The sequence below is a fragment of the Plectropomus leopardus genome, chromosome 5 (genome assembly GCF_026936395.1).
Source record: "Plectropomus leopardus strain MGB_pleo_1.0 chromosome 5, ASM2693639v1, whole genome shotgun sequence".
In the NCBI taxonomy this organism is placed as follows: domain Eukaryota; kingdom Metazoa; phylum Chordata; class Actinopteri; order Perciformes; family Serranidae; genus Plectropomus; species Plectropomus leopardus.
This window is the reverse complement of record NC_142180.1, coordinates 30,348,145-30,376,048: the sequence shown is the minus strand read 5'-3', so window position 1 is coordinate 30,376,048 and position 27,904 is coordinate 30,348,145. Positions and strand designations below refer to the sequence as shown.

The 27,904-nt window shown below is 40.7% G+C and overlaps 1 protein-coding gene across 1 annotated transcript in view; it reads left to right on the top strand.

Moving 5' to 3' along the window:
• The window catches only part of lrrc52 (leucine rich repeat containing 52), a 30,409-nt gene extending 24,129 nt beyond the window's left edge, over positions 1-6,280 (top strand). Inside the window, exon 2 of the mRNA XM_042484099.2 lies at positions 460-6,280. Coding sequence (XP_042340033.1) covers positions 460-803 — 344 coding nt within the window. The 3' untranslated portion in view covers positions 804-6,280. The remainder of the gene's footprint in view (positions 1-459) is intronic.
• The last annotated feature ends 21,624 nt before the right edge of the window (positions 6,281-27,904 follow it).

Sequence of the window (27,904 nt, the reverse complement as noted above, 5' to 3'; positions counted from 1 at the left end):
AGTGTTCATTTATATGAGTGCTTATTTAAAGTGCATGCAATATTATTATCAAAAGACAAACAGTAAACCCATCCGTCTTATTGCACTTCAAAAAGGAATGATTACTAAGAAAATAAAAACACATAAAAAAGGTTTACGGTAAGGGTTGGGATTAGGTATTTAAGTGGTGGTTTAGGTTAAGAGGCTTCAGAATTGATAATGTCAACAAGAATCCTCACAAAGACAGAGGGACGAGAATGTGTGTATGTCCTGGCTTTTTTGTTGTTGTACACCATTTTCTCTGGAGTAATTACATTTTTTCTCTCCTGATGCTCTGCCCTTCATCTTAACCCATATGTACTGGTTATCCTCTGCTCTCTTTTATTCTATATCTTTCCTCATTAATCTATTCTCTCCTTTACTCCTCTAACCTCTCTTTATCTTTCTTCCCTCCTTCCTATTTCTCTCCTTCACCTCCAGACGAGGGCCAGACAGTTTGCCAGAGTCCCCCAGAGCTGGCGGGCCAGCGGTTGGCGGAGGTCGGCATGCAGCTGCGGGCGGACTGCCACCAAGGCCTGGGCTACTGGGACTACCTCTTCTTCATCGCCATCGGCTTCGTCATCTTCTCGGCCGGCACGGTGTCGGCCTGGGTGATGGGCGTGCTCATGGTGCTGTACGAGCGCTACAGCAAAAGGAAGAGCGAGGAGCTGGACAGCGATGATGAGGACGAGAGGGGAGGGATGGGCGGAGGGGGTGGGGGAGGAGGCGGAGGAGGAGGGAACCAGGGGAACGGGGATCTGAGCAAGCCTGGCATGCAGGTGTGACAGACTGATGTGGAGCAACATGAGGAGGGATGACATGCAGGAGGGGAGGAGAGACAAGAGCGGAGGAACCAGAAGTGATGAGAGGACTCTGAGACCAAAGGCTCTGCGATGAACAAAGATCTGACTGTCTCTCTTTGTTACAGATTTAGATATTGCAATATGCTCCTCACCATATTGGACAGAAAGTGTGTGTGTGTGAGTGTGTTTGTGTGTGTGAGAGAAAGAGAGACAGACAGAGACAGCAATAAGGATGACTATGCCTTCACTTCAGGAGTACAGAATGACCTCTGAGATTATTGAGAGCAATAACCCCCATACACACACACACACAAACACACACACACACTGCTCACCTCAGCACAGATACTCCACAGAGCCGCTGGTTTCTCTGAGTGGGCGGACATACCTGCATACTATGTGAAGTGCTCTTGAGTAACATTCTGTAAATGATGATTATAACAAGACGTGTTACGTGAGTGACACACATGCGCACACACACATACTCACACATTCATACACACTGGAAGGTATTGGGGGTCACAAAGAGAGTGATGCCTTATCTCTGCTACAATAAAAAAAAGGGAGAACTCGTACATTTCGGTATTAAGATGTGATTTTCCTGAATGCCTTAAGGCAACTCACTTGAAATAGTTAACAGTCACTGTTGTCTCCTATAGACAGAATCTGTCCAAAAACAGTTTGAGAAATGATGAAATTATTTGAATGTAAAAACTAAAGAATGAACTACTTTTACAACTCACTGCTGGTTGGGATTAACATGTGAGTTTGGAAGTTTAAAGGCACCCTGTGGAGTTTTGAACCCCGAGAGGCACAATGGAGCAAAATTTTTGTATGTTGTGCTCTGTGTATATGCATGAGCACACTGGTGACATGATGATGGTTAAACGTGGATGTAAGCAATGCATTTTTTAAATCAAATATTTTAAATGGATATAAATGCTTTCAGCACATTCGTAGGCCTCAAGGGTACAAAAAATTTAAAAATTAAATGCGATAAATTCTGAATGTAAACAAACTTGTGTTTGTTGACAAGAAAACTCCACTGGGTATCTTAAAAGAGCAACTTAACACCCTCCTGAAAATTTTGTTTTTGCTGACTTCTAGTGGTGTTTACTTTGCTTCAATCATGAAGAGGTGTACTCTTTGGTGTGTCCGTACATTACCGTTGGTTGTGGTTACTGGTGCAACAGAGCACACCTTTGACCAAGTTTCCATCCAAATGTGGCACATAATTTAAGTTTTTTACAAGAAAATCCAAGACAATCTCACTCCCAACTCGTCAAATACCAACCCTTGTCAGTGGCCCGCACATCGAACTTTGACGCTCTGGGTAACCTGCCAGTGTCAGTTTTGGACACTCAGGGACAGTGTGTTGGTTTATGCATGTTTCAGGCATTATGTCTTTTCAAACTAAACCTGTTTTTTTACAGGAAATGTACAGTTTCCACTTGTGAAATGCATACAGTCTCTTCTCAAAATGCACGTACAATGTAGGTTAAAAAAAAACTTAGGTAGTAAACTTAGGCTTATTTCCATTTATTTAGGTAGTAAAATCATGTGGATAGATTTAGCAAAACAGCATCATGATTTGGCTCAAAATAAGTACTTTGTTTCTAACTTGATTTAATGTCATTTGACATACATCGCTACCATAGTATGCTACACATACTGGCATTCTATGTTGTTATAAAAGAAACAAACTAGATTGTTTTGGGACACGAACAGCATACACTCGGGTGAAAGTCTGGAGTTTGTTTGACCTATTGATGGGCTTTTTGCTGTTTATAATGCAGCAGTTGTTCAGAGCATTGAAAAAATGATGCCAGCTGGTATGTCTCATGCCGCCACTAAAAGTGCTTCGGTATCTGAGGCCGAGGGTCACTGACCAAGCGTAATTATTTGACAAGTTAGAGGAGTGACCAGATTGGAAATTGCAAGTTGCCTCTATAGCATGTTGTATTGGGCACTAATTCTCCAATCACGTGCCATTAATAACATTACAGAAGAAGAGGGCACAACAAAATGAAGTGATTAAAAGAACACCTGTCAAATGTCAAATGATGGAAAACGTGATGGAAATATGGCATTTATATTGTGCTGATGGGAAGAACGTTTAAGTCTCCTCATCATGCCACACCAATCTGATGTTTCTTGTCTACCGCCTTTTCGTCAATTAAGTGGAAAAGTTCCCTGAATAGAAAAATTCAGTGGAAAAGTTCCCTGAATAGAAAAATTCAGTGGGAAAGCTTCAGTGGATGTTTCAGTTTGTGCTTCAAGTGCACCATCATTTATTCACTTGGTCTGTTACCATTGCGCTCTCTATCACATTTTTTGGGGGGGCGGGGATTGATATTTTTTCGGAAGCTTCACTTAGATTTTCTTTTAAAATTGAAAAATGCTCATAAAGACAGATGGGTGGAAACACACGTATTGGAGTGAAACAGACCTGCTGCTTTTCAGCCTGGTGTTGACTTCCTTTTTAGGCTCATTCCCCTGCAAAGATTGGCAGAACAAGTCTACCTATAGCGACACTACGTGACTGTATCATATCTTGCGTGTACTGTACATGTGTTTCATGTTTCTGTGTGTATATGCTTTCTTGTGCTGCAGTAGTTGCTCATCCAGTCTCCAAATTATTAAAGCTGCAGAATTGGGGCAGGTTCTGCACACAGCGTCAGGGTGATCGAGTCAGTCGTATAGCTAACGATGACTCTACACTATGTGACTGGGAGCCTCGCTTGATTGACCTCATGTTACAGTTAAGCACATACAGGTCGCAGTCTATAGCCCAGCTGTCATTGTAGAAGTAGGCCCCTGGAGTAGTGTGTGTGTGTGTGTGTGTGTGTGTGTGTGTTCATGTATGCGTGACTGTGTAGAGCGATCACAGAGCATCTCTGTAAGCGGCATGGACAAGTGATTCACAAGCCCAGACTGATCCAAAAGCCTTCCTCCTCCATCCTGCTCTGCTTCCGCCCCGTCCGTCACGGGACGGATGGGCGGTTAAAGATGATAAACGACAAACTGCGGATAGAGGTGGGGTGGAGAAAGAGTGGGGTCACCGTCAGAAGCGGGAATTCATCCTGATTGATGTACTTAGCAGCTGTATTGAAAGACTGATTGATAGTCGGGCTTTTATTCATTTTCTGAGCTGAATGGCTCCAAATGCCCCGGATGAATGGGCATGGATAAATGATAACTCTCCAGAGGGCTTGGCAGAGTGTGTCAGTGTGTGTTTGTGTGTATGTGCGTGCATGTTTATGGTTATTTCCAGCTTGGTTTATGATCATGACAGTTTATCTATACATGGATGCAAAAGAGACCAACAGCTTTTTTTTATTATAAGAGGGTCATTTATAATCAAAATGTGTCACACAGGAGCCCGCTGAAGCACATCATCACTGTCACACAGACACACACGTCACTCAAACACACTCTCTCACACACACAGACTCGCCCACATGCACGATAAATCTCAAGGGCACAGCTAAAGTCAGAGCCGTGGGCCTGAGAACATTAACACTCCTGTTTCGGTCTCTCTTACCATGCATCACTACATCCTCTCATCTTCCCCTCCATCCTCGATCTGACACTGTCATCAGCTTTCATACAACGCAGGCAAACACACACTCAAACACACACACACACACACACACACACCTATGGACCTATGATTTATCTGTTAAATCTTTAGGTTGTCATTATCAGATCATTTGTTCAAGGGGAAGCTTAGAGGCATACAGGCTTTAAATGACCTGCAGATTGCTGGTGTCAATCTTTCTTATGTCGCGTCACATTCATAAAAAAAGACATTTGACCTACCAAGAGTGTGACCTCACAGCTACATACCTGAAACATATCCTTAAACACAGTGCTTCCTGTTTGGAAAGAGCAGCTATTTTGCTCGGCTGAATGTCAGTTTTACGCCGCCGACAAATATAGAGCTGTTTAGCAGACAGAAAATGTCAGTCCTTTACCAGCAGCAGGTCAGAGGACAGGGGAGGTAGTCGTTGTGCGAAAAGCGTGAGAGGAGTGTGTGTGTTTGTGGGGTGCTATTCTGGTGTTACCTCGTGGCAGGACAGAGTAAAAATATCACTGATCTAAGAAGTAGAGGACGTGTGTTCAGTGTGTGCACACGTGTGTGTTTGTGCACACATGTAGGAGGTGTCGGGGGTTTTGTCATCTGTGAAATGTTGTATGCAGAGATATTTACAGTGCCTGGACTCTGAGTTTATACATGAGCTACATATGTTTGGCAGCGAAACAGTACATTTGCATAAGATGTGGTGTGTTTTTGAGTCACTGCAGCTATTTAATGCGCCCGCTGGAGAAAAGTGTAGCGTTTTGTGGCTGACGAGTTCAAAGAAATCGACGTGGTGTTGCTCAGAAAATCATTGCCCGGGGCGGTGTTCTGGATGTGGCTGGCGCAAGCAAGTGATGAATAAGAGGGAGGGGTTGCTTTGTAACTTCTCCCCTCCTCTTGACATCTCTTGACACGTGTGCATGTATGTGTGCGTGTGTGTGGTACATTCTTACAATATTACGCAGAGGAGAAAACATCATTAGCCCGCTGATTTCAGATCATAGGTGCTGTGTTGGCTCGCTGTTAGAGCTGCAGATTGCAGATGTCCTCAAAGGCGACAGAACTGCAGAGACTGAATACTCCTCACTGTATGTGTGTGTGTGAGCGTGTGTGTTTGTTCAATATGGGATTTCTGATAGTGATACAGATGCCGATGAACCTGCTGATGTACAGTATATTATGTCTTTACGTTGTCGTTTGTTTTAGAGTTTTCTTTAGTTTTGTACATCATGAATCATAAGCAATAAAGAACATAAGGATGAAGAATGGATGGGAAGTAGTTTTCTAAGAATTTGCTTGTTAATACTGAGAGAGTGATTTGAATTCTTGTGCTGCAATAGAACAGGAATTCATACATGAATAAAAACTAAGCAGTTAAATATTGTAAGACTTTTTATACCACAAATACTGGAAAACCTTTGTCTCAAAGCACTTTTTCTTTTACACATACATAAGTGCTAATAATGAGTCTCGCATCAAATGCATTAATTCAGGGTGTTAACAGTATCTGTAGACTCAGTTCATCCATTTGAAGTTAAAATTTTCATGAAATCACACCTCGTTTTTATACCATGAATGGTCAGTATTTTTTCGGCAAACACAATTCAATATATTTATATTCTGTAATTTTCTTTTTACATGGTTGTTTTCATTGTTAGTGGCGAGGTCCGCCATTCAGATTGCCTACCTAAGCACAAGAGATTCACAGGAAAAAGATGCATGCATGTAATGCAGTGCAGTTTTATCTCACTGATAACTGCCTCACCATTTACTGTTCATACTCCTGACACCGTATCAGAGCTGTATTTAAGTTACTGCTAATGCTAACTGAATATTTCCTACTGCTGCTAGTTCACATTAAAAACTGTTGAAACACGGGGTGGCTTTTATTGTGAAAGTTGCAATTGCTATTGATCAATGTAGTTATTCAAACAACATGAGACTGTTTGGCTGCACTGCAAACGGATACAGCAGTAGCTTGCATTTCTAACAAAGAAGCAAGTGTGTCAAGTGTTTGCTGTAAAATATGTTATTCAGTAAAGTTACATCAACCAGGACAAAAGACGTTGAAGTCAAACTGAAATTACATTTAAACATCTCTTTACGTAGTTTAAAATAATGTCTAGATGATAGACAGGTAGAAAAAGGGTCTTTGGGCAGATATCAGAAGTGCTCCTTCTTATCTAAGTTGACTGGAGAGGTACGTCAGTGTCTGTGTTTGACTGACAGCAGCTTGCAGGCTGAGCCCCTTCAGGGGCACAACAAAAACAGTTTGCCCTGTAGCCTACATGTTATGTGTAGACAGCATGTTGTTACATCTTACATCTTTAACATGCTGTTTAATAATAATAATAATAATAATAATAATAATAATAATAATAATAATAATAATCCATTGTATTTATAGAGCACTTTTCATAATACTCAAAGATGTAAAACCATACAGAATAAATTTGCTGCAGCTGAACAGCTAATCAGCTATCTAACCTGCAAACTGATGTTAGCATTGCACTTGAATGTTTTTTTTTATCACTTGTTCAACAAACTAAGATGCAGGACAAGATTTGTGTGTTTATGTTTGTGAGTTGGATGAGAAGGAGACTTGCAGGAAAGTTGATGTATGTTGTTCAAAATCTGTGGCTCTTGTCTTACATAGCAGGCTGCTGTCTGGCTCCCAACTTACCATATTTTGATGCTTGGGCACAAGTCATTACAGTACGCCAGGGGCAGCTGTTTTACTTGTATCTTTTTCAAGAGATTGTCAGTTTTAGGCAACACACTGTTTAATTAGGGTTAGGAAAACATTATGATTGACTAACGTTTTACATGACAAAATAACTCAACAACAACTTTTACTTTCACACCGGACAGAAACACCGGCCTCCTGAGTCAAATACCTGTGCTTGTTGGACCCATCTGGATGGGTCACTTTTAAACTATGCCCATGGCTCCGACCATATAATAATGACACAGATGGTTTACATTGGGGTTTGTTGTCTGCCATATCTGAAGCCACTGACCAAGCAGCATTTTTTGATGCCCTGGGACTGAGACCAAGCTGCTGGCTCATTGTAAAAGTCTGCTCTGCCTAATTTACAACCATAGACTGTATATAAAGATGGACGACGTGCCCCCACTTACCCCTTCTATGCTTAAGTGAGGATAAAATAACGGGATATGGCCGCTGTCATCTTGCACTGGTGAAGTTACTTAGAGTCGTAGTCTGTGCTGTAGCGAGATCCTTGTTTTGGCGGGCAACGTCCCACCAAAACACTAATTCGACCAATCACAAGCAGCCCCATTGAATGCAAGCACATAGATTGGCACATAGAGCTTTCAGTCATGGCAGAAAATCCCCTTTTTGTAGAATTAAATAACTAATTAAAACCAAACTTGTAAAAAAAAACAAAATACAAACAAAAAAAATTCAGAAAGATGAGAACTACCTGCAGTGACAGAAACCATCTTTGGGAAAAATGTATTTGGCGAATACTTTTACTTTTTAGTTTGGCCCATGTCCCATTAACTAACATGGAGGGGCGGGCTTTGTGACCTATACTGCAGATAGACGCCGGGGGCAATCGAGATTGAAATGTCACACTTTGGGGGAACTGTCATGTTGTCCATCTTTACAGTCTCCGGTTACGACGTTGATGCTCATGGCTGTATGGACATAAGGTCTCCATCTATGACCTGGTGGTATTTCGTCAAATTATTTTAAAAAATAAGGGGTACAATTTTAACCAGAAAATATGAAGTTCTTCCCTTTGGTTTCCTTTTTTGTCCCCTTAAGAGCACCGGACATGTGATTTAGAGAGGAGATATGTATGCAAGATCAAAATAGTAATTTAATTTCAGTTGGACCTTATGGATTAAAACTTAAGTGGTGTCCTTTGATATTAATACTCAGTCCCTACTGTGTGTGTATGCAGGAGTAAGTGTGAGTGAGTATGTGTGCATTTTGCTGTAGTAGACTATTGAGGCTCAGTTTCACAGATAACCTCCGCTCTGTGAGGACCGAAAGAGCAATCTCAGAGAGGCTGAGATTCTCTGTCTCACATACACACACACACACATACACACCACAACACACACACGTACACAAACAGTGGGCACTAGGATAGGGTCGGGGACTTAGAGCAGGAAGCAGAGGCTCACGGAAGACTTCAATGGATGCACACATGAATGTTTTCACTCCCCTCTCATCTGACAACTTTTCTTTCCTCTCTTTATCTGTCCTCACACCCTGCTCCCACCTGCTTGGCTCACAGCACTCCACCCTTCCACTTTCTCTTTCTTTCCACCCCCCTCCCCCCTTCATTTCAGTTGTGCTGCCAACTGCTCAGCCACTCTACTGGCAAAGAGCAGGCTCTAATCCTTCACACGGCCCTCAAAACTCAGCCTGCTGGATGTTACAGCTTTCTGCAGCTTCCCTTTGAGAGAGACAGTGAACGATAGCAGACAGACAGGCGGACACAGACAGACAGACAGAAATGGCAAATGTATACTACTAAGAACACAAAACCCCAGAAGCACAAGAGCAATGCTACAAGACAAAACATTTTGAGTTCACATAGCCCTTACTGTGTGTTTATGAGTGTGTGTGGGTGTGTACTTGAGTTTGTGTGCTCACTCTGATCCCGTTATTTCTCTGAGGGTGATGTTAGAGCGTGAGCATGAAGCACAGAGACCATCTAATGCAATAAGTCAATAATACATCCCATCATTGCACACACACATGCACACACACGCAGCACAAAACAGCCTTCCGGGGTGAAGATGAGCATTTTCTTCTTACTTTTTGAACCAGTTTATGTCTGAATTCTCCTTTACATCGTCCGTACTCACCCTGAACAGTGGGGCTGCAGCGGGACAAAGTTTTGATAGAGATCATGCTCTCATCTCACATCTCTTAAGAGGTGAACATCACATATGTGGAATATTCAAATCAATCAGGAGAGGTGAAGAGTCAAAACTCAACAACTGTTTATGCATCACTTTCAGCGTGACCCCACTTTGAGAGCTCATACACACAAACACACACATACACACTTTCTAGCGTAAAAGCCTTTCTGCAGATGACATTGTGTGGGAACAGAGGAGAGTGTGGCTGTCAGCAGGATTCCCTCTGCTTGCTTGCCCTTGAATGCCGTTAAAGGGAGCCTGAGAAGAGATGAGCAGGGACTCACTTGATGGTTGTACCATAAAGGACAACACAATCAGTAGATGGGCCATGCTAGAAAAGATTTGTGAGACTTAAGGGGTTTTCATATTAGGGACGATTGATCCGTGCATGAGTTTGATTGCCCCACTCCCCGCTGTTTGTAATAATGTTCCATACCCCAGTACACTCGGGTCATCATATACGAGACATGTAGTTACAGCGTATAAAAGCACACCAATTGCAAGATCCCAAGCCCAATCAATGCAGTTGACCTTCGCATTATGCCTGTTATTGTTTATATTGTAGAGACAATGTCAAGAATGACCCTCTCACCTACCTTCCTCCTTAATTACCAATTTCTTTGCAGTTCAGATAATGTATCATTAAACAAGGATTGGTGTGATATCCTATTAAAATGGGCACACAATTTTTTGTATGATATTCCAGAAATTAGCACCCAGCAATGACATTACGCAACAGCAACACAATGTTTTGGTGCATTACTTTTCTTAGAAAAACATAGTAAACTATTAACACAGTGCATGAGAGCAGCCTAGTTCAGAGCATAAGATTGGCTATCAGCTTGTGTGTTTTGATTCAGTCAATTTTCATATCTGATCTGAACAGTATGCGAGTGACATGAGTCATACTCGAGACCACCTCTTCAAGTGGACTCAGGCACGGATCAACAAATCCTGTACAGATACAGTACACAGTGTTCTGCCCAATCAAATGGACTGGACTTTGGGGTCAAGTGTACTCGAATTTGGACCTTGGTCCCTGATGTGAAAGCCTCCTTAGAGGAAAATTCTGGCTTTTTAAAAAAAAAAATCTTATTCTCATTATTGTGGCCACATATATTGGGATAAGCAGCACAAACCTCCTAAAGCTTTACAAATAAACTTGAATTGAACATGAATCAATTCAAGATGCTTGTTTATAATGAAAGTTAACAGAATATAGCTCATGTAGCTAACTGCATGGGGCTCTACTAAGCAATGGTAGTTTGCAAAGTTGACATGAGTCAGAATGGCCATAATCATGAGAGAAAGCCCAAGGTTAAAAAATGCTGGTATTTTCTCTTTACATTAGTCATCCTACAATAGAAAAAGTGCTCAGAGTTTATAAGGACCTTTACTTGAAAGAGAAATTTTTCTTTCAATATATTCTGAGTGAACTGTGTGTGAGGCAGTAGGTAGCTGTACTAAAAGGAGAAAACAATAATTGTCAGACTATAAGTCCATGCTAGAAAAGTCAACATAGTATGATTAAAACTTGAAAACAGTATTTATAATTCTAAACGTATTAGCTACAAATGTCTGCAAAAGAGCCAGAACTTAGTCTTAGTTCTTGTTCATGCTTTACGCTGTGGACAGGGGTGATTTTAACTAAAAATAAAATTAAAAGCAGGATCAGGTGTGAAAAGTGACAGCAAGCGCCTTTTCCAGCCTGCCCAGATTGTGATTAGCAGAGGTCACAAGAGGGCTAAAGACAGATGTTTCATAATTACATGACACACTTTCCATACATTAGAAACACACCACAAGCAAACAGCACACTAAGCATCAATGCACCTGAGGGTCTTTGACCTATATCACATAGGACACACACACACACACACACACACACACACACACACACACACACATACTTCTACCTTTGTGAGGACCCTTATTAACACATTGCATTTCCTAGCCCCTTACCTAAACCCTAACATAATCCCTATAGTAACCTGAACCCTTAAACCAAGTCTTAACCATAGCAGGCCTTTGAAGGTGAGGATCAGACAAAATGTCCATAGACGTCCTTACTCTGTGAGTTATAATCATTAGTCCTCACTATGTAGCAAGTACAAGACCAACACATTGTACTTCTATCTTTCTGATGACCCTGATTTACATAATACATTGCCTAGCCCTTCGCCCTAAACTAAACCTGATTGTAATCTGAATCTTAAAACCAAGTCTTAACCCTCAACAGGCCTTTTGAGGAAGTCAGGACTGACCAAAGTCGCACTCCTGTTTAGAGTCTCTCATCACTGGCTATATACGCTCCAACAAATACACACAAACACACACAAACACACACGCCTGTACTTCTGTCTTTGTGAGGACCCTAATTTCCATAATGCATTCCCTAGCCCCTTACCCAAATCCTAACATAAACCTAATTACAAACTAAACATTTAAACCAAGTCTGGACCCTCAAACAGGCTTCTACAGAAGTGAAGACTGACCAAAATGTCCTCTCACTTTCCAAAAGTGTCTACACTTTGTGGGTTAAAAGCAAGGTCCTCACTATGTAGGAAGTACAAGATACATACATTCACAGCATGGTAAAAAAAAATCTCTGGCCTATCATCTTGATTGTCGGACTTGCAGTAGCTCTCCTTTTTTGAGTCTCTCATCTTTGGCTTTACACACTCCCACACACATACACACACACACACATCTTATTATTGTATGAATCTACACAGAACTTGCTTCTGTATGACTGGCGGTTCTGGCTATTTAAAAACTGCAGTAACTTATATTAAGTAACATTTTATCTTTTACTATTATTAAAACGATAGACTGATGTTTAACCAACGACTGTGGCTTCACTCTTTCTGAAATGTGTCCTCTTTGGGTCTTTTCTGTGTTCCATGTCCTATATGGTGATGTGGAAAAGGTCCACCTACTACGTCAGCACAATGTGTGGATGGAGAGATGGAGGAGAAGGAGGGCAGAGAGGTGATTGATTTAGCCTCTGCACCAACGCCCTGGCACTCAAAATGGGACGGAGGGATGCTGGGGTGGGAGGGGAGGAAAGGAGAGGCACATAATGCTGCTGCACCTGCAACCTCACTCAGACCTTGTCAACCCTGAACTACACTTCTTCCTCTCTCCCCTTTCTTGTCCAATCGTGTCTTTTTCTGTCTCACTAGCTCTCTAATTCCCATTTTCAATTCTTTCTCCCTCTTCTGTGGCCCCAGTGTTTCTTCACTCTCTTGTTTGCTTTTTTTTCCTACTCTGCCTCCTTATTTGTCTTGTCTTTTGCTCTCCTTACCCTTATCTCCTCTCGTCTTTTTGGCAGGAACACTGGTTTTATTATCCAACCTCACCTCTGCCAGGATGGGTCAGATACTGCAGTGGAGCCGTCTTCACTTGGCACTTAATGTGGAGAGAGAAAACACAGCTGAAGGTGGTAGAAAGAGTGACACACAGGGGGAGAGTTTATCAGTGTGCTGTAGGTGAGAGGGTTCAGCCTGGCAGCCCAGCTAATGGTGGAAAAAAATGGTGCAAATTTAAAGTAGGTAAAGTGTGTTTGTGCAGTGTGTGTGTGTGTGTGCTGCAGCTCCACTTGGTGAGTGGTGCGTCACCGTGGCTGTGGGCTTTTTCAGGAGGGATGGTAGACCAGACATGGCATGCCGATGCCAGAATGCCAGTCCTGGTCTCCGCTGCCAGCACCAAGGAGCCTCAATCGATCCTGACAGCTCAGTGTGTCACCAGGTCACACTGACACACTGAGGCAGAAAAACAAGGACAAGGAACCATTTCAATTGGCTGAATGTGCTCTTCTCCGTTTACCATTTGTAACAACAACAAAAAAGAAGAGGAATTTACTAAGGATGCAAAATTATGTAGCCCATTGTTTAAGAAAATCCTGTATTTGGTGTCTTTTTTGTGTCCTTTTTTTTCTACAACAAGCTTTCCTATTCAGACAGAAAATTGAGTGTGGCTGTCCGTCTCAGCTTGCCTGAAAATTCATTTGATGCAGCTCATTCAACCGATTTGGGCTGCAGAAGCATCAACAAAACATGACTCCACAGTTTCACTTGCTAAATTGATGATCACAACTATGAAATATATTTGCAGAAAAATATCACCTTTAACTATTATGTTCTTCAATATGGACCCAGTCTGAGGTTGAAAAATATGATGAGGAAGTTGCAGATAGCCAAAATATAAACTTGAGAACAAAAAACTGATTTTATCAATACATTTAACATCATATTGTGCAGCATATTTTCTCATATGAAACTAACCAAGTCATTGTAACAGAAGTAGGTTTCAGTTGGATCACACAAGGATGCCTGAACAGTTCTGACAGTTCAGTTCATCAGTAAAAATAGTTTTGTTAAATTAGTAGTAGTAGTAGTAGTAGTAGTAGTAGTAGTAATTAAAGTATTATGCAATCCTCTAACTGTCAACTATAGTAAGAAATATATGTAAACAGGCCACTAAATTTCATTAGATTTTTTTAAAAAGTATTTAACTTCCTATATTAATATTATTATTATTATTATTATTATTATGATTATTATTATTATTATATTGTTTTCTTGGGCTTTTTGCCTTTATTTGGCAGGACAGCTTAAGTGTGAAAGGGGATGACATGCAGCAAAGGACCGAGGCTGGAATCGAACAGGCAGCCACTGCAGCGATGATGCAGCTTCTGTAGATGTGGTGCCATAGACCAACTGCTAATCCCAGCAGCTTTGTTATTAGACTATTAGAGCAAGGGACATAGTATAAAGAGCGCAAAAGTTCACTTATAGCATGCGGTGGAGGTGGTTTGGTCCAACAAGCACAGGACTTTGACAGAGGAGGCCGCTGTTTGTGTCTCGTGTAAAACTAAGAGTTGAGTTATATGGTCACGTCAGTTGTTGATGTAAGCTGTGTTGATGTCAGTCAGATTCTTTTCGTAACCCTAACCAAGTAGTTTTGTTTCCCAAACCCAACCATGACCCATTTTTGTCCAGTGAGTTGACTCATGTGACAAGACGGGGTTACTGCCGACCCCTTCTGCAGTAAGATACAATGCAAAGGACAGCCCCGGGGTCACTACAGGGCTTCTGTCCAATTGTCAACATATTACATGCTGAGATCACATTGGATTAGGTCAAGCTCTGAAAACACTTCTCATAGCACAATTCAGTAGCATCTTTTGTTAGGTACTTCATGCCTGTAAATGCCAGTGTATTGCAAACTTTATAGTCCCAGTTTGTAACACAGGGTTTATGTTAGAGATAACCATGGTGTCATCATCATTGTTTCATTCAAATGTCTGAAAGCTGCCACCAGAGCAGCTTATTATGCAGCAGTGCTCTGGTAAACTGATATTGACCTGTACAATTGAAGCCTACATGGAAATGCAACTCCATGTACTGAACATGAAAGAGCAAAAACAATAAAGGCATGAGGACATGAGTTTATATAAAAATATGTAAATTAATGAATAAGATATAATACAATAGAACTAATAAGAAATAACAGTTAGATTGCAAGTTGAAAACTAGATGAAAGCCATGCTAAAAATGTGTGTTTTAAGCTTTTTTTAATCTTTATTTCTGCTTCTCTGTCAATAACAACAAAACAAAAACTTTATGCAAATAATTTCACCTCATCACTGAAGTCACCGAACAGTGACAGACAAAAACTGCAGTCTCACAGGATGCACTGACAAGTGAATCATGATGAAAAAAGACACAGTACTGTTTGTGCCCGGAGCTTAACTTAAAATGATGGACAAATGTCCCCAGCAGACGTTTGGCTTTCTGACCTCGACCTGCTGACCTGCTGACTAGCCGTCTGACGGCAAATCTCCCTCCAGGGCTGAACCTTTGAACTTGTAGAGAAACCGGAGGTCGGCAGGACTGGCGTTCTGCCTGTGAGTTTATTTAGAATAAAACAGGATTCCCACACCACCACCAGGAGGGTGACAGCGAGAGGAACAGAGAAACAAACTGATGTGAAGGAAACAAAGAAATCAGATTTGACGCAGATAAAACTGTGCCACAGTGATCGTCACCCTCCATTCAAGCATCAGGCTGAGCTCAGATCTGACAACAGGAACATTTTTCAGCAGATTTGTTTTCTAGATCTGATTCTCTAACTCTGAACCCAAAGAGCTCAGTGCTCGCTTCTCTTTAAGATTCAGCAGGTTGTCAAAGGACGAGCGCGTATCTGTGCTGAGCGGCATGAGAAGGTGAACCAGCCGCAGATTAAACCTCAGAATAGCAGCTCAGTGCTCCTGTAATAGAGCTCCTCTTCCTCTGAGAGTAATAGCTCATTACCACAGGACTGCCCCAAAGGCCCCCCCCCCCCAACACGACCTCGCCCCTGAGATGGAGCCCCCACATTGTGAGGCATATCTACATAAGTACATCCCCTCCACATAAACTGTTAACCTTTGTAATCTCAAAGTAACTCCAGTATCTCCTGCTTTTGTTTTACCCTCATCTTCACCGTCGCAGTTGCCACCCTTATGTCAGACATTACACTCATCTGTCTTCTAACTGCACCACACACACGCACATGCACAAGCACATGCACTCACACACTCATCCAACGCCTCTGTTCCCCTCTGTCCCCTCGCAGGGTGGCTCTTGTCGACACCTTTCCTGATTTGGACGTTTTTGATGAGAATTCCCCACTTCAATCTCTGCTGTTTCCCTACTTAACCCTCCCAGGGGCTTCCCAGATCTGCTCTGACTGACACACACACACTCGCACTGACACACACACAGACAAAAACACACAAAAACGACATGATTATGCTGGCTGCCATGCACACACCGCCACATGAGCGTGCACGTGCACACGCTGGCTTCATCGTCGCCTTAATGAGGTCTCATCATGTCTTTTACTTTCTCTCCTCCTCTCTGCTCTCCCTTTTTCTCTTAGTCAAGTGTCATAATTTTCATTCTGCTGCTGCACTGAGGTGTCAAATTAAAACATTAGCTGAGACAAGTAATTGAACTCCTTTTTGGAATGTAGATCAACATAATAAACTATTTTCTGAGTCCTGTTTTGACAGTCGCTGAGACGCTTCAAAGACACACACAAACAGACTGAAGTCATCAGTAAGTAGGTCTCTATAGGAATACAAAGTGTGTTATTTTCTGGTGAAAGGTTATGAGAGAGTGAGGAGAAAGAGTCCCACAGTGGAGGAGAAGTCCTGGATGCAGCTACAATATGGAATCTCATATCTCATATCATGAAGAACAAGGCTGGATGTGGAGTGACTCTTCATAAAGAGAGGTACTGTATAACCATCAAAGGTCATCTGATTTTGCACACTGTGCAATGTAAAATTGTGGTCATCAGTTTATCCCTTTTCCAGTTCTGCACGGTTCGTGAACTGGTTCTGTTCGAAATCTTGTACACCAGGCTCCATTTTCACAAGTTTGTAGTGGAACCACTGTAATCAAGGATGCAGCATTGACAGAGGCTGTTTCACAAAGATCAAGAGAAGTAAACAGTAGTAGCAAGATGGCAGATCGCATTAATAACCCGTGAGCTTTTGTTCTGTTATTACAGATATTTGTTTTTATCCGAAAAACAAGCATGAACAAACTAGAAATGAATAGCAGATGTAGAAAGCTAGTGCAAGACTTTCCAAACTGTAGAATATGACACTGGTCAGGATTCACATTTCATGTCAAGGAAAACTTTGGTTCCTGTTAAATACAAAGTTTTGGATTCTTAACCAATTTATCTTGGGTCAAAATGTTCTGAACAGTCCAAAATTAGAAGTAAAAACTGGAGCAGAACCAGTTCCATGCTGGTGGAAAAGGGATATCATTGAATCGAGGGTTTGGGAACGAGCTGCAGTGCCAACATGTAAGGGGTTGGTCACTGTCAGTTGCAGGGTAGACTAGCTATATACATATAGCTCAGCAACGTTTTCACATACAACAGTTCGTAAGTGATCCTTCAGAAATTTTGATTTAATTTGATTTATCTCAGTCATGTAAAAAAAAAAAGATAGAAATTGTTATACAAACAAGCAGGCGGACAAAAAAATATGTACAGACAAAGAAAAACATAACGTAAAAGAAATGGTCAAACACATGATGAGGTTTACAAAATCAAAAAGGAGTGAGAAAAAGAACAAACTTATTTAATTCCACCCCCTCTCCATTAGTCATTGACTTTTAATTGACCAGTGGCCGGGGAGAGGGAAGTCTGGGCTTCCCTGCTGCCGCCCCCACGACCCGACTCCGGATAAGCGGAAGAAAATGGATGGATGGACGGAGCTCTCTAATTTATTTAAACCTATGCTCTAATTCACTAAGCATATATGCATACACCCACATACCCATAACAAACATCTACAAGTGAAGTAAGTTAAGTTAGTAAAGTTGCTGGGGTTTGGGTTTTGGAAAAGAAACATGGTGAGAATGTATCTTAAAATGACTAAAAGTCTGCGTGATTCTGAACACCGCTCTCTCGGGGAACATCCTTCAACATCGCTTCAACCTGGCTCCCAATTGGGAATGCTTGGAAACGCTTCCTTCTTTATCCTGTAAAGAGAACAGCCTGAGTTCAATAATCAATCACAAATGGAAATGGTTAAATTATTGGTCTGACGTTTGTGGAAAATATTCACTTAATTAATATGAGTTGGACTGATACTTTTACATTAATATGAAGCTACAGCCAGCTGGTTAGATTAGTTTAGCATGAAGAGTAAAAACGGGGAAGTCTGGCTCTGTCAATGGGAGGTGTAACTGCCCGAAATTTTTGCTTGTTGCCTGGTAACCTGTCCCAACCAAAAGTCTGGCACATAACCCTAAATGACAAATTGTAGTTTTTACACTTAGGATTTGTATGGATTTAAACAAACTAAACATAATTTTATTAATTTGAGAGGTTTAGAGGTGCTTGTAGACATTTTTTTTAACCTGTGAACAAAGCAAGGCTTGCTGTTTCCCTGTTTCCACTCTTTGTGCTAACCAGCTGCTTGTTCCAACTTTACACTACAGCAAGAAAGTACATAAGATCATCTGTCAAAATATCAAACTATTCCTTGACAATTCAAGTTGGTTCATCTCTTCAAGATATGGAAATGTGCTTCTGAAATGTATAGTTATTGAGTAGAGCGTTCAGAAACGGAGGAAAGTTGGACCAGGATGGAATAAGCTTAACTGAAGAGCAGAAGGTCCCGTGACTCAAATGTGTCCTCCTCTATGAACAGAAACAACCAGCGAGGGTCACCTGTTCAGCATTCACGGTTACCTCACATTTTTGTCGAAACACAAATAAAGGATAGATTCTCACGTGCCCTTTCCTCAAAAACTGCTGGCTCAGCACTCTGCGAGGCTGTTATAGTAGCCGTGTTTGTGTGACGGATGGCTTCTTGATCCTATTTTCAGTTAGAGGTGTAGTCTGACTCCTCTCAGGAGACACTGATTATGGCCGAGCAGAAACCCACTAAGAGAAAACGCATACCACTGCTGAAGCTCCGCACAATAGTGCAGGTCCAGCTGACGGCTTCGAAATGGACAAAACAGTTAGAGGCGTGTGCACAAAACAAATGAATAACTTTAGCAACACTCCCTTAATGTGAAGTTTCCTCTCTCTCTGTCTCAGGAGGACACCAGCACAAACTCGGTAGCTCAAAGTACTCGGCAACTCCTCGTCTGTCCAAATCTGTGGTGGGCTGATGAGTCTGGCTGTGATCTTTATTGCCTCCCAAGAGAAGGGTAGATTACTCTGTCTCTCACAGCTATCTACCTTGTACTTTCCTATCTTTAACAACCTCCCCAAAGAGATTCTTATACTCTCACACCCCAGCATGCTGACGTAAACCCTCTGCTGTGGCTTCAAATGAAATAGAAAGCTACCATCTCACTATTTGGCTCATTTTTGGGGCCAAATCAGTTAAACTACTTGATATTAATTTGCGACATGAGTCGCCTTCAATGAACTGTCTTTAACGGGTCCAAGAGAGGAAGGCCAAGAGAGAGAAAGAATACAAAAAAGCAGGGTCAGATATCATGCTGGAGGCTGCAGCTAAAAACTGACATTTTCGGATCAATACATGAGAGAGCAGAATAAAAGACGGGAAGACAGAGAGAGGAGAGGAAGAGATATGATTCTGTTTCCTCTCCTCCACACAGGCCTCCCTCTTTCATCGAGACGCTTCGCTATCGATCTGACATTAGTGTGTGTGTGTGTGTGTGTGTGTGTGTGTGTGTGTGAAGGCGAACAGATGCTTGTAGCTCATGACAGGCCCGATGCAGCGTGTGTGCAGCACGCGCGTTAATGAAAACCCCTCGCACCCTCATTTGCAGGGAAGAACTTTTCTGATGAAAATTAAGAGAGACTTGATTAAATGGTCTCCCTCATGTTAGGGTAAATAAATATGGCTCCCTTACTGCACTCTTTGCTCACTAGGTTCCCATTACCTCGGCCGGTAACTATTTCAAATACTTGGACTATTGCTGTAGACAGAAAACATCCTACGATCAGTCTTTCTACTTTACAACTTGCATTAAGATGCATTTTGGATGCTCTGATTGCAAATCTATGATGCTTCACCTCATGGAGGTACGACTGTAAATGCAGCTGAAATGCTGCAAATATTGAGGCTTTTTGTAAAAAGGGGTTTTGGATATCCCGTCACATGCAACAGGCGTAAAGTTAATTGAATGCCCCAAACTATGTATTTTTTGGTATTTTTCCTGTAAATTGTAAACTGAACAAGGCAGATAAGAAAATAACTGTCTACTGTTTTCTACAAGCAAAACACACACGGCCAAAAATCCTGGAAATCTCCTACCAGATCGAGCGTATAATCCTGGCTTGCAGGTGAATTTTGAAAATGGGCATATTTCCCCTTTAATACCAGGTGTAACTGTAAGGTTAAATCATATCTAGATATAATATGGACACACGACGCAAGGTGTAGAGTCTTTATCATCTGGCCACTCGAGGAGCTACCCAATTATGATTTCCTTTCTGCCGAATTTGAACTCTTTAATGAGTCAGTTAAATTTTCATTCATAAGTGCAATGTAGTCTTAAACCCGAGAGGCAGTAATGTGCTAGAGTAGACTGACGAATTTTACACGCAAAGAAATTAATACAACTGTTAAAAAATGTAATTTTGATGAAATACTTGGGCCTCTTTAATTTTTTTATCTATATAAATGACTTTGCATGGATGCCTGAAATTGCATTTCCCATCCTCTTGTTTGATTTTGAATAGACAGTAAAATTTAGAGGATAGGTTTTTTACTATAAGCCCCTTTGGGTTTCTTAACCTCTCCTGCATAACTCGTGTTACGTTTGTTATAATCTTCTTGTTTTTACCAAATCTTATGTGCTAATACAATGTTTTAAAAGTATAGGAAGCTTTATTTGATATTGGTGTGGTTGCTCTATGGTCTATGTAATTTATTTTTGTTTATTTTTAAATATAAACAGGAATGTAAGACACTACAATGTTATTAATTAAAGTAGGTATGGGTTGTGGAGATAAAAATGGTAAATTAAAGCTTATGCCAATGCTTGTGCCTGCAGTAGCGCTCTTACTTCTTGGCATGAAAGAGAGAATTTGTCTGTATTTCATCCAAAGAATAACACTGGGGTCCACTTTATCTGTACAGCAACAAACAAACAAAAAAAAATTCATTCCATGTATGCTCTGTGACTTATCACCAGTTTGAAACAACAATTTATGGGAGCCTGCCTCAGTATTCCCTCCATGGGGTTCAAGATGTAGCCTACACGTGTTAAAGGATAATGAGAAAGACCTCCACACCGATCAAGACCTGAAGGATTACTCACCCCCAACCTGATTATTTAATTTGAGACTGCACACAGCCTTGACATATGGAGTTCCCTGTAATGTATTCCCACCTGTCCGTCCCCTTGTTAATCTTCTTAATTCCAAATTAAAAGTGGGAAACTGATCTTCCTCTGACTGGAGCTGGCCGTCTTGGTTTAGAAATATCTTAATATGCTCTAAAAAAAAAAAAAAACCTTTCCCACCATTTCATAAAGTACATATTTTAACACTAAATATATCTCATGTCGGCTCTCAGATTAAACATTTCTGTTCAATGTAACATCTGCTCCTCTGCTGTAATTGTTCACAAAAAATAAATAACCAGAATGAGACATTCAACAACAAGTGCTTTCAAGGAAACTTGTTTTACTCTTAGAAGCTATTTTTACTCCACGATGATTATGCAGACATTTTTCAGCTCTCCTTGAAAAAATGAAAACCACACATTAGTGATATATGCAAAAACCCTTTGCTATTATCTTTCATCTACCTTCCAGCTGATGCATATAAATAGCGTCTGTGTCAGAAGAATTCCTCTCTGAGGTCTCTTACAAGATGGGATATTAAGCTATCAGGTAAAAAAAAAAAACTGAGTCATTAATCTGAAGTCACTCTTTGAGCATGGCTCGTTGGCCTGTTACAAAAAGAAGATGAGTTCTTTTCTGTCACTCTGAACGATAAGAGAAAGATAACTCGTGACTGTAGGCAAAAGTGCTGATGGATTTAGCGCAGTGAGAGCCATCACAGGGGAGAGCATTTGCATGCTGCAGTGAATTGCCTTGTAAGTAGAAACGAGTCATATATCCTCCACACACACACACAAAGACACACACACAGACACACACTTCAACACACACACACACACACACACACACACACACACACACACACACACACACACACACACACACACAGACACACACATTGTCACTCGCTGACAGGTTACAGGCAGCAAAAGAAATCAGTCCAAAAAAATGTCAAGTTAGATTTTTGTCATAAAATCAGAGGGACAAAAACATAAATATTCCCCTTTTTAAACTGCCTACATAAACATTTATGAAAAAGTCCCACTAAAGTCTCTTGACTGGCACTGTTCCATTTTGATTGTACTGACACTAAAGGCAGTTACCTTTATCATATTGCCCTCCTCTTCATGGATTAAAAATGTCAATAAAAGAATTTAATTCCTTTTGCTTCATAATTTTGTGTTATTTTATATCACTTCATGTCTTTTAGTAGGTTTTTTTTGTTGTATTTCATTGAGAAAAAGCATTTTTTTTACATAAAGGAATATAGCAACAATATAATTAAATAATCAAGTATGACAATATAAACTTTAAAACCACAACTATGTAATTAAAAAAAGTGGATGAAGCCACCACATTTAAAAGTGAAGCCAAAGTCTGCATTTGTCATAATGACCAGCAGGGGGCGACTCTAAGTCTATGAAAAATGAACCATTTCTCCTTTGATTTATTACCTCAGTAATCACTTTCTAAAGTGTTGATGGTCACAATCACGCCTGCAAGTTGTGCACAAACTGAAATTCTAACCATTCTATTTTTCAGCCGAAAAATATTTTTTTCCATTGACTTACAAAAGAAACAACTGTTAATAAGTTTTTTGTTTTTTTTTTTAGTGTCACAACCCCCCACAAAATGAATAATTTCCAATCATAAAAACGTCTAGATGAATCAAAGGATTATATCATTTTATCTTCATTCAAGTTAGCAGAGCGCTGAACTGTAAGTAGGTGGCTCAGCAGGCGTGAGTCTCGAGTACACCTGCTCAGCCTGTTCTCACTCCAAACTCGTCAAATAGGTTGTTTTTTTATTTCATGCTTCGTTCTGCAGGTCAGTCTCCTTGTGTCATGTCTTTTGTTACTTCCTTTTGTCTGTTTCCCGCCTGTTTTCTGACACACCTGCCTTCCATCAGTCTCGTGAGTTTCCCAGCACACCTGTCATGTATTAGTCTCGTTTGCTCCACCCTTGTGTTCCCTACCACACCCTCACTGTCAGCCAGTCCTTGTGTTTCCACTCCAGCTGTGTCTTGTTCTCGTGATTGGTTGTCTGTGTATATATACCTGTCTTTCCTTTTGTCATTTTGTCTGTTTTCATGCCGTCATTTCCCTGCCTGTGTTGGTCTCTTGTGCTGCAATGCTTCTCTGTGTTTATCATAACGTCCTGGTTTGCTGTTATTTTAGTTTGGTTCTTCTTTCTTTTGAACTCTGAGGTAAATCTGCCTCTATCTTCAGTTTTGTTTCTGTTTGGAGGTGTTTTACCAGCTACGTAAAAGCTCACTTTTTGTGGCCTTCAGGGTATGACGCGTTGCTCTTTGGAAATGAGCAGTGCACCATCTCCAACACTGTATCCAGTATCTCATTATTTATCCATGGTCTCTATCACCAGTTTCAAGTCTTCTTCATTACAGAACTGAGTTTATTTGTAAACTATGGTCCCATTCAGAGATAAATAGACAATAACGCAGGGTCTGCTGTAGGGTGAGGATACCTTGCAGTACATAAAGTGTCACAATCAGATTCACCCCTCGTATATTGTCACTTCTTGCTCCAAAAAGCCAAGACTGCAATGACAAATATGCCAAATTTGATGCTTTAAAACTTTCTTTTCTTTATATAAGTCATCCTGAGGGTAACATTAATGTCCCAACCACATTTCATGATAATCACTGTGATAGATGTTGTGGTGTTGAAAACAGAGATGGGGTAACAAAAAATGGAAAAAAAAATTTATCCAATGAAGACAAATTTACTTATTCATTTTATTTAAAAGGAACCGTTTACATTTACTATTTGATGCACCGTACCAGATTATAGCTTAGAGCTCATTTGTATCTGCAAAGATAATCAGACGTTATTGCACTGCAAAAACTGAAGTCTAAATATGATAAAAAATCTCAAATCAAGGCAATATGTGTTTATTCTTAGGGGGCAATTTTATGATTTGTTTTAAGCTGTTTTGTCCTTTTGCAGCATTTTTGTGGAGTGTTGTTGTGCCAGTTTTAAACATATAACGTTATTTTAAGACAAAGGCACTAGCATTTGCTATTTTTTTTTTTTTATATTGAGAAATTAACTCTTAAATCTCATATCTAGACAGATGTGCTTGCTTTTAATGTGACCGCACTAGTTTTCAGACATCTGTGTGTCTTTGAGACAATATATTTTTACCTGCTACAAAAAATCTTGTCAAGAGAAATTTTCCTGTTCTGTTGACAGATAATGGGCAGATAATGCTCCATCGAGGGCCTGATTCAGTGCATTTAAATTGGTGATGGAAATGTGGCATGGTTTGACTCAACGCAGCCAACAGTGCCAATGAAAAATCTCTATTGGATACCATAAAACAATTTAAAAAAACAATTTGGGGTTATTAAATTATCAATTAAACCATCAACACAAGCTTTGAGCTCACACTGACTAAATCAGTGTATTTCCAGCACGTGTCTGTGTCTCTTTAAAGCTGCTGTGACGCCTGTAACGATCATATCAAAGCCATCTGTAATTTAAATGCTCACTCTGGTAACTATTTTGTGAGGCCTGCCAGCTAAATGTAGGAGTAGGGCAGAGTGGTTCCTTTGTGTTGTGTCGGATTCAAGTGCTCTCAGAAGTGCGCTCCAGCTGCGATCAGCACTGGCGCTCTATTTATAAAAAGTGCATTGAGGCGTAGGAGGAGAGCATTATGTTGTGTCAATATTTCAGATGGCATAAACCACACCGATGTGTTACTCAAGGAAGTGAGTAGAGAGGAGATGTCTGTGTGCGCAGTTACACACAAAGACACACACACACACACACACACACACACAGTGGCCTGGCCTATAATAGTACCTATTTAAAATGCTAATTTCCTCTCTCCCGCAGGTGCCTAGCTGTGTTTGAAACTAAATTGCTCGTCATAGCAGGTCAATCTGAGCCTAATGAATTCATCTGTTCTCCCATTACACTTATCGATGCTGATTGGCAGACGACAGGTGCGCTGAGTACCTGAGGGTTTGAAAGCAAGGCCTCTTCTTTGCTTTCTCAGGTTGATTTCCACATCAGCCTGTTAATATTTTAGTATTTGGCTTGGGTGAGCCTTTGACCTTTGACCAGCTCCATTACAAGGGATATCTTACTGACACTAAACTTCCCATCAGGCTAAATCGCCTCTCACCAGTCGTACACGTCTGACTTTAAGGTCAAGCACTGAGCAGGAGCAGCACTTAGCTCATTTCAGGGGGATTTATAACATACCTTACTGTGCATGTGCATGAAATATTGACTTAATAAAATTGGAGAGCAGACGTACAATGTGGAGAAAATGCAGCTCTCAGAATGGAGATGATTTACATAAAATATATCAACATGCATGGAAACACATATACAAAGTGCCTATAGAGAGTATTTATGTTTGGGTTTTTTTTAAAAGCCTGCAGCGATTTGCAATAATGCAATGGTCTGGATGTAAAACATGGGATGCATAATGGTGTGGGTGGATGGCAGACACAGAAACACACGTATAGAATACAGCTTGTAGCTTTAGGCCAACAATTCTTAACCCTGAATCCCAAGGTCCTCTTTGGTTTCTCATGTTCAACAGTGGAGACCAGTCTGTAATGTTTCACTGCATTTAAACTCAATAATGTTCACTATAGTTCATACTGTATCTGTGTGGCACACTTTAACCCCTTGAAACCTGGAGCAATATCAGTTTTCTTTTGTTGTGTTTAGACACCTTTCACAAACTGTTTGACCCTTTGAGACCCAAACAAATTGGTTCGATGTCTTTTGAAAACATGAGGAAAAGACAATGACCAAGTGGACAAGAAATGTCCCACAAACTGCAAGAAGTTAGTAACAGGTGATAAGAAATTTACCTGAAAATTACTTTTAAAAAAAGAAAGGATTATTAGGCTTATTAGAAAATTGTCAAAAAAGTTAAAAAAAAAAAAACAACAATATTTTTAATTGTAACAATCTTATATTTGATATTATTATAAAGAAAATATGTATAATAAAAATATATAAAACAGATACATTTTTATTAGCACTTTTTTCCAGTCATTCTCATGTTCATTTTTTACTTTTTAAAAAATTATTTTAGTTGATTTTCATGTAACTTTTTAAAAATATTTTTTGGCTAACATTTAGGCCAAGTCTTGATAAGCTGCTCACCGCCTTCTCCCCATATCTTTTAACGAAAGCACGGGGTTCCAACCAATGAATTACCAATTAATTTTCACAAGTTTTCCACAATATTTTAACCCTTTCCCATAACTTTATTTACGCAGTTCAAAATGGATACGCCCAATGAAGCCATGGGCCTGCTATGAGACAGTGGGCCCCTGGGCACAGATATACAAAAGGCCCCACTGCCTCTGCCACACAAGAGCAAGAAACATAGACTTTGTGTCGGTTTTGCGTCTTTTTGTTATTGTATTGCGTGTCTTTATTGTCGTTATGCATCTTTTTCGGTCATTTTGTTCCTCTTTGTGGCTGCTTTGCATGTTTTCGTGGTCATTTTGAGCCTCTACCTGGTTGGTACCAAGCGGCAACCTCTAAGGCCGATACCGATGACATGCCAATATTATCATGCATCCCCAGTGGAAACACTGGAAGTGGTAAAGGTATATTATTACCACTACATGGTGAAACAAGACAAATGTCTTCCCTGCCTATTTACTGCCTGTTATCACTCGTTGTGGAGTCCACACACTCACACAGAGAGTGCCTCACACCCCACAGAGAGTAATCGCTGGTAATGATAACTGAGTGAGCATAATTTTCCTCCACAGCCCGGCAACACGACACAACAACCCGGCCTCTCTAGGGGGCTGGAGAAACATGAAGAGGAGGAGTGAAAAGGCATGGAGGAGGCAAACAACAAGGGAGGGAGGTAAGAGGCCACAGGGGAATGTCTAAAAAAAAAAAAAACGTCAGTACGTGACCAAACATTCTCCACAAGGATCTTCGCCATCATCGCGTGTCAGAGCAGAAAACTGGAGTAAAGAAAAAGAAGAAGAAAAAAAAGAGGTGGATGGTGTTTTTTCTGGGCAGAGCTGAAATAGTCAGGAGTTAATCTGGAGTAAGTGGCAGATTTAGAGTTCCTCGGCAGCTGTGATGTAATGCACACAGTAGCTATAAATTAGCTCATAGCACCATGTGAGCTTTTACCACAGCAGCCCACCAGGCATGCAGAGAGATGGAGCTAATTGCGGTGGTTAGTATGATGCAGGACAAAGCGAGAAAGCCCCTCCTCTGTCTAAAGTGGCTTTAAGTGTTTTCTTCACTATAGACAATAAATTAACCGTTTCATTGAGTTCACCTGCATGTGAAGCTTCACTCTTCTCATGCATGTACGTGTGGTGCAGTTTTTCCACAATTATCTACAGAGGATTCTTATTTCTCTGATTTCTCAGTTGGATGTCTATGATAACAAGTTGTATCTCCTGAAAATAAGTAATTACCACAGACTGTATAAAAAGAAACGTATAAATACTGTGACGTCATCCACTGGTTTGTGGACCGCCATTTTAAAGCCTTGAGTATGGCATTTTAGTCTTTGTCATTTTGAATTTTTGGAGCCAAGTGACCATATTTAGAGCCACTTTTAGAGAATGTGAGATAAGGCTACAACAACGTCCCCCCATTATACCGCCCTTGCATTTTTTTCACAGAACTGTGTGTGATTATACACTGCATCGTGGCATCCTGCAATCAAAGCAGGCATGACGAGCGTGACATTGAACACAGGAGCATCAGCCTCTAGCGTGG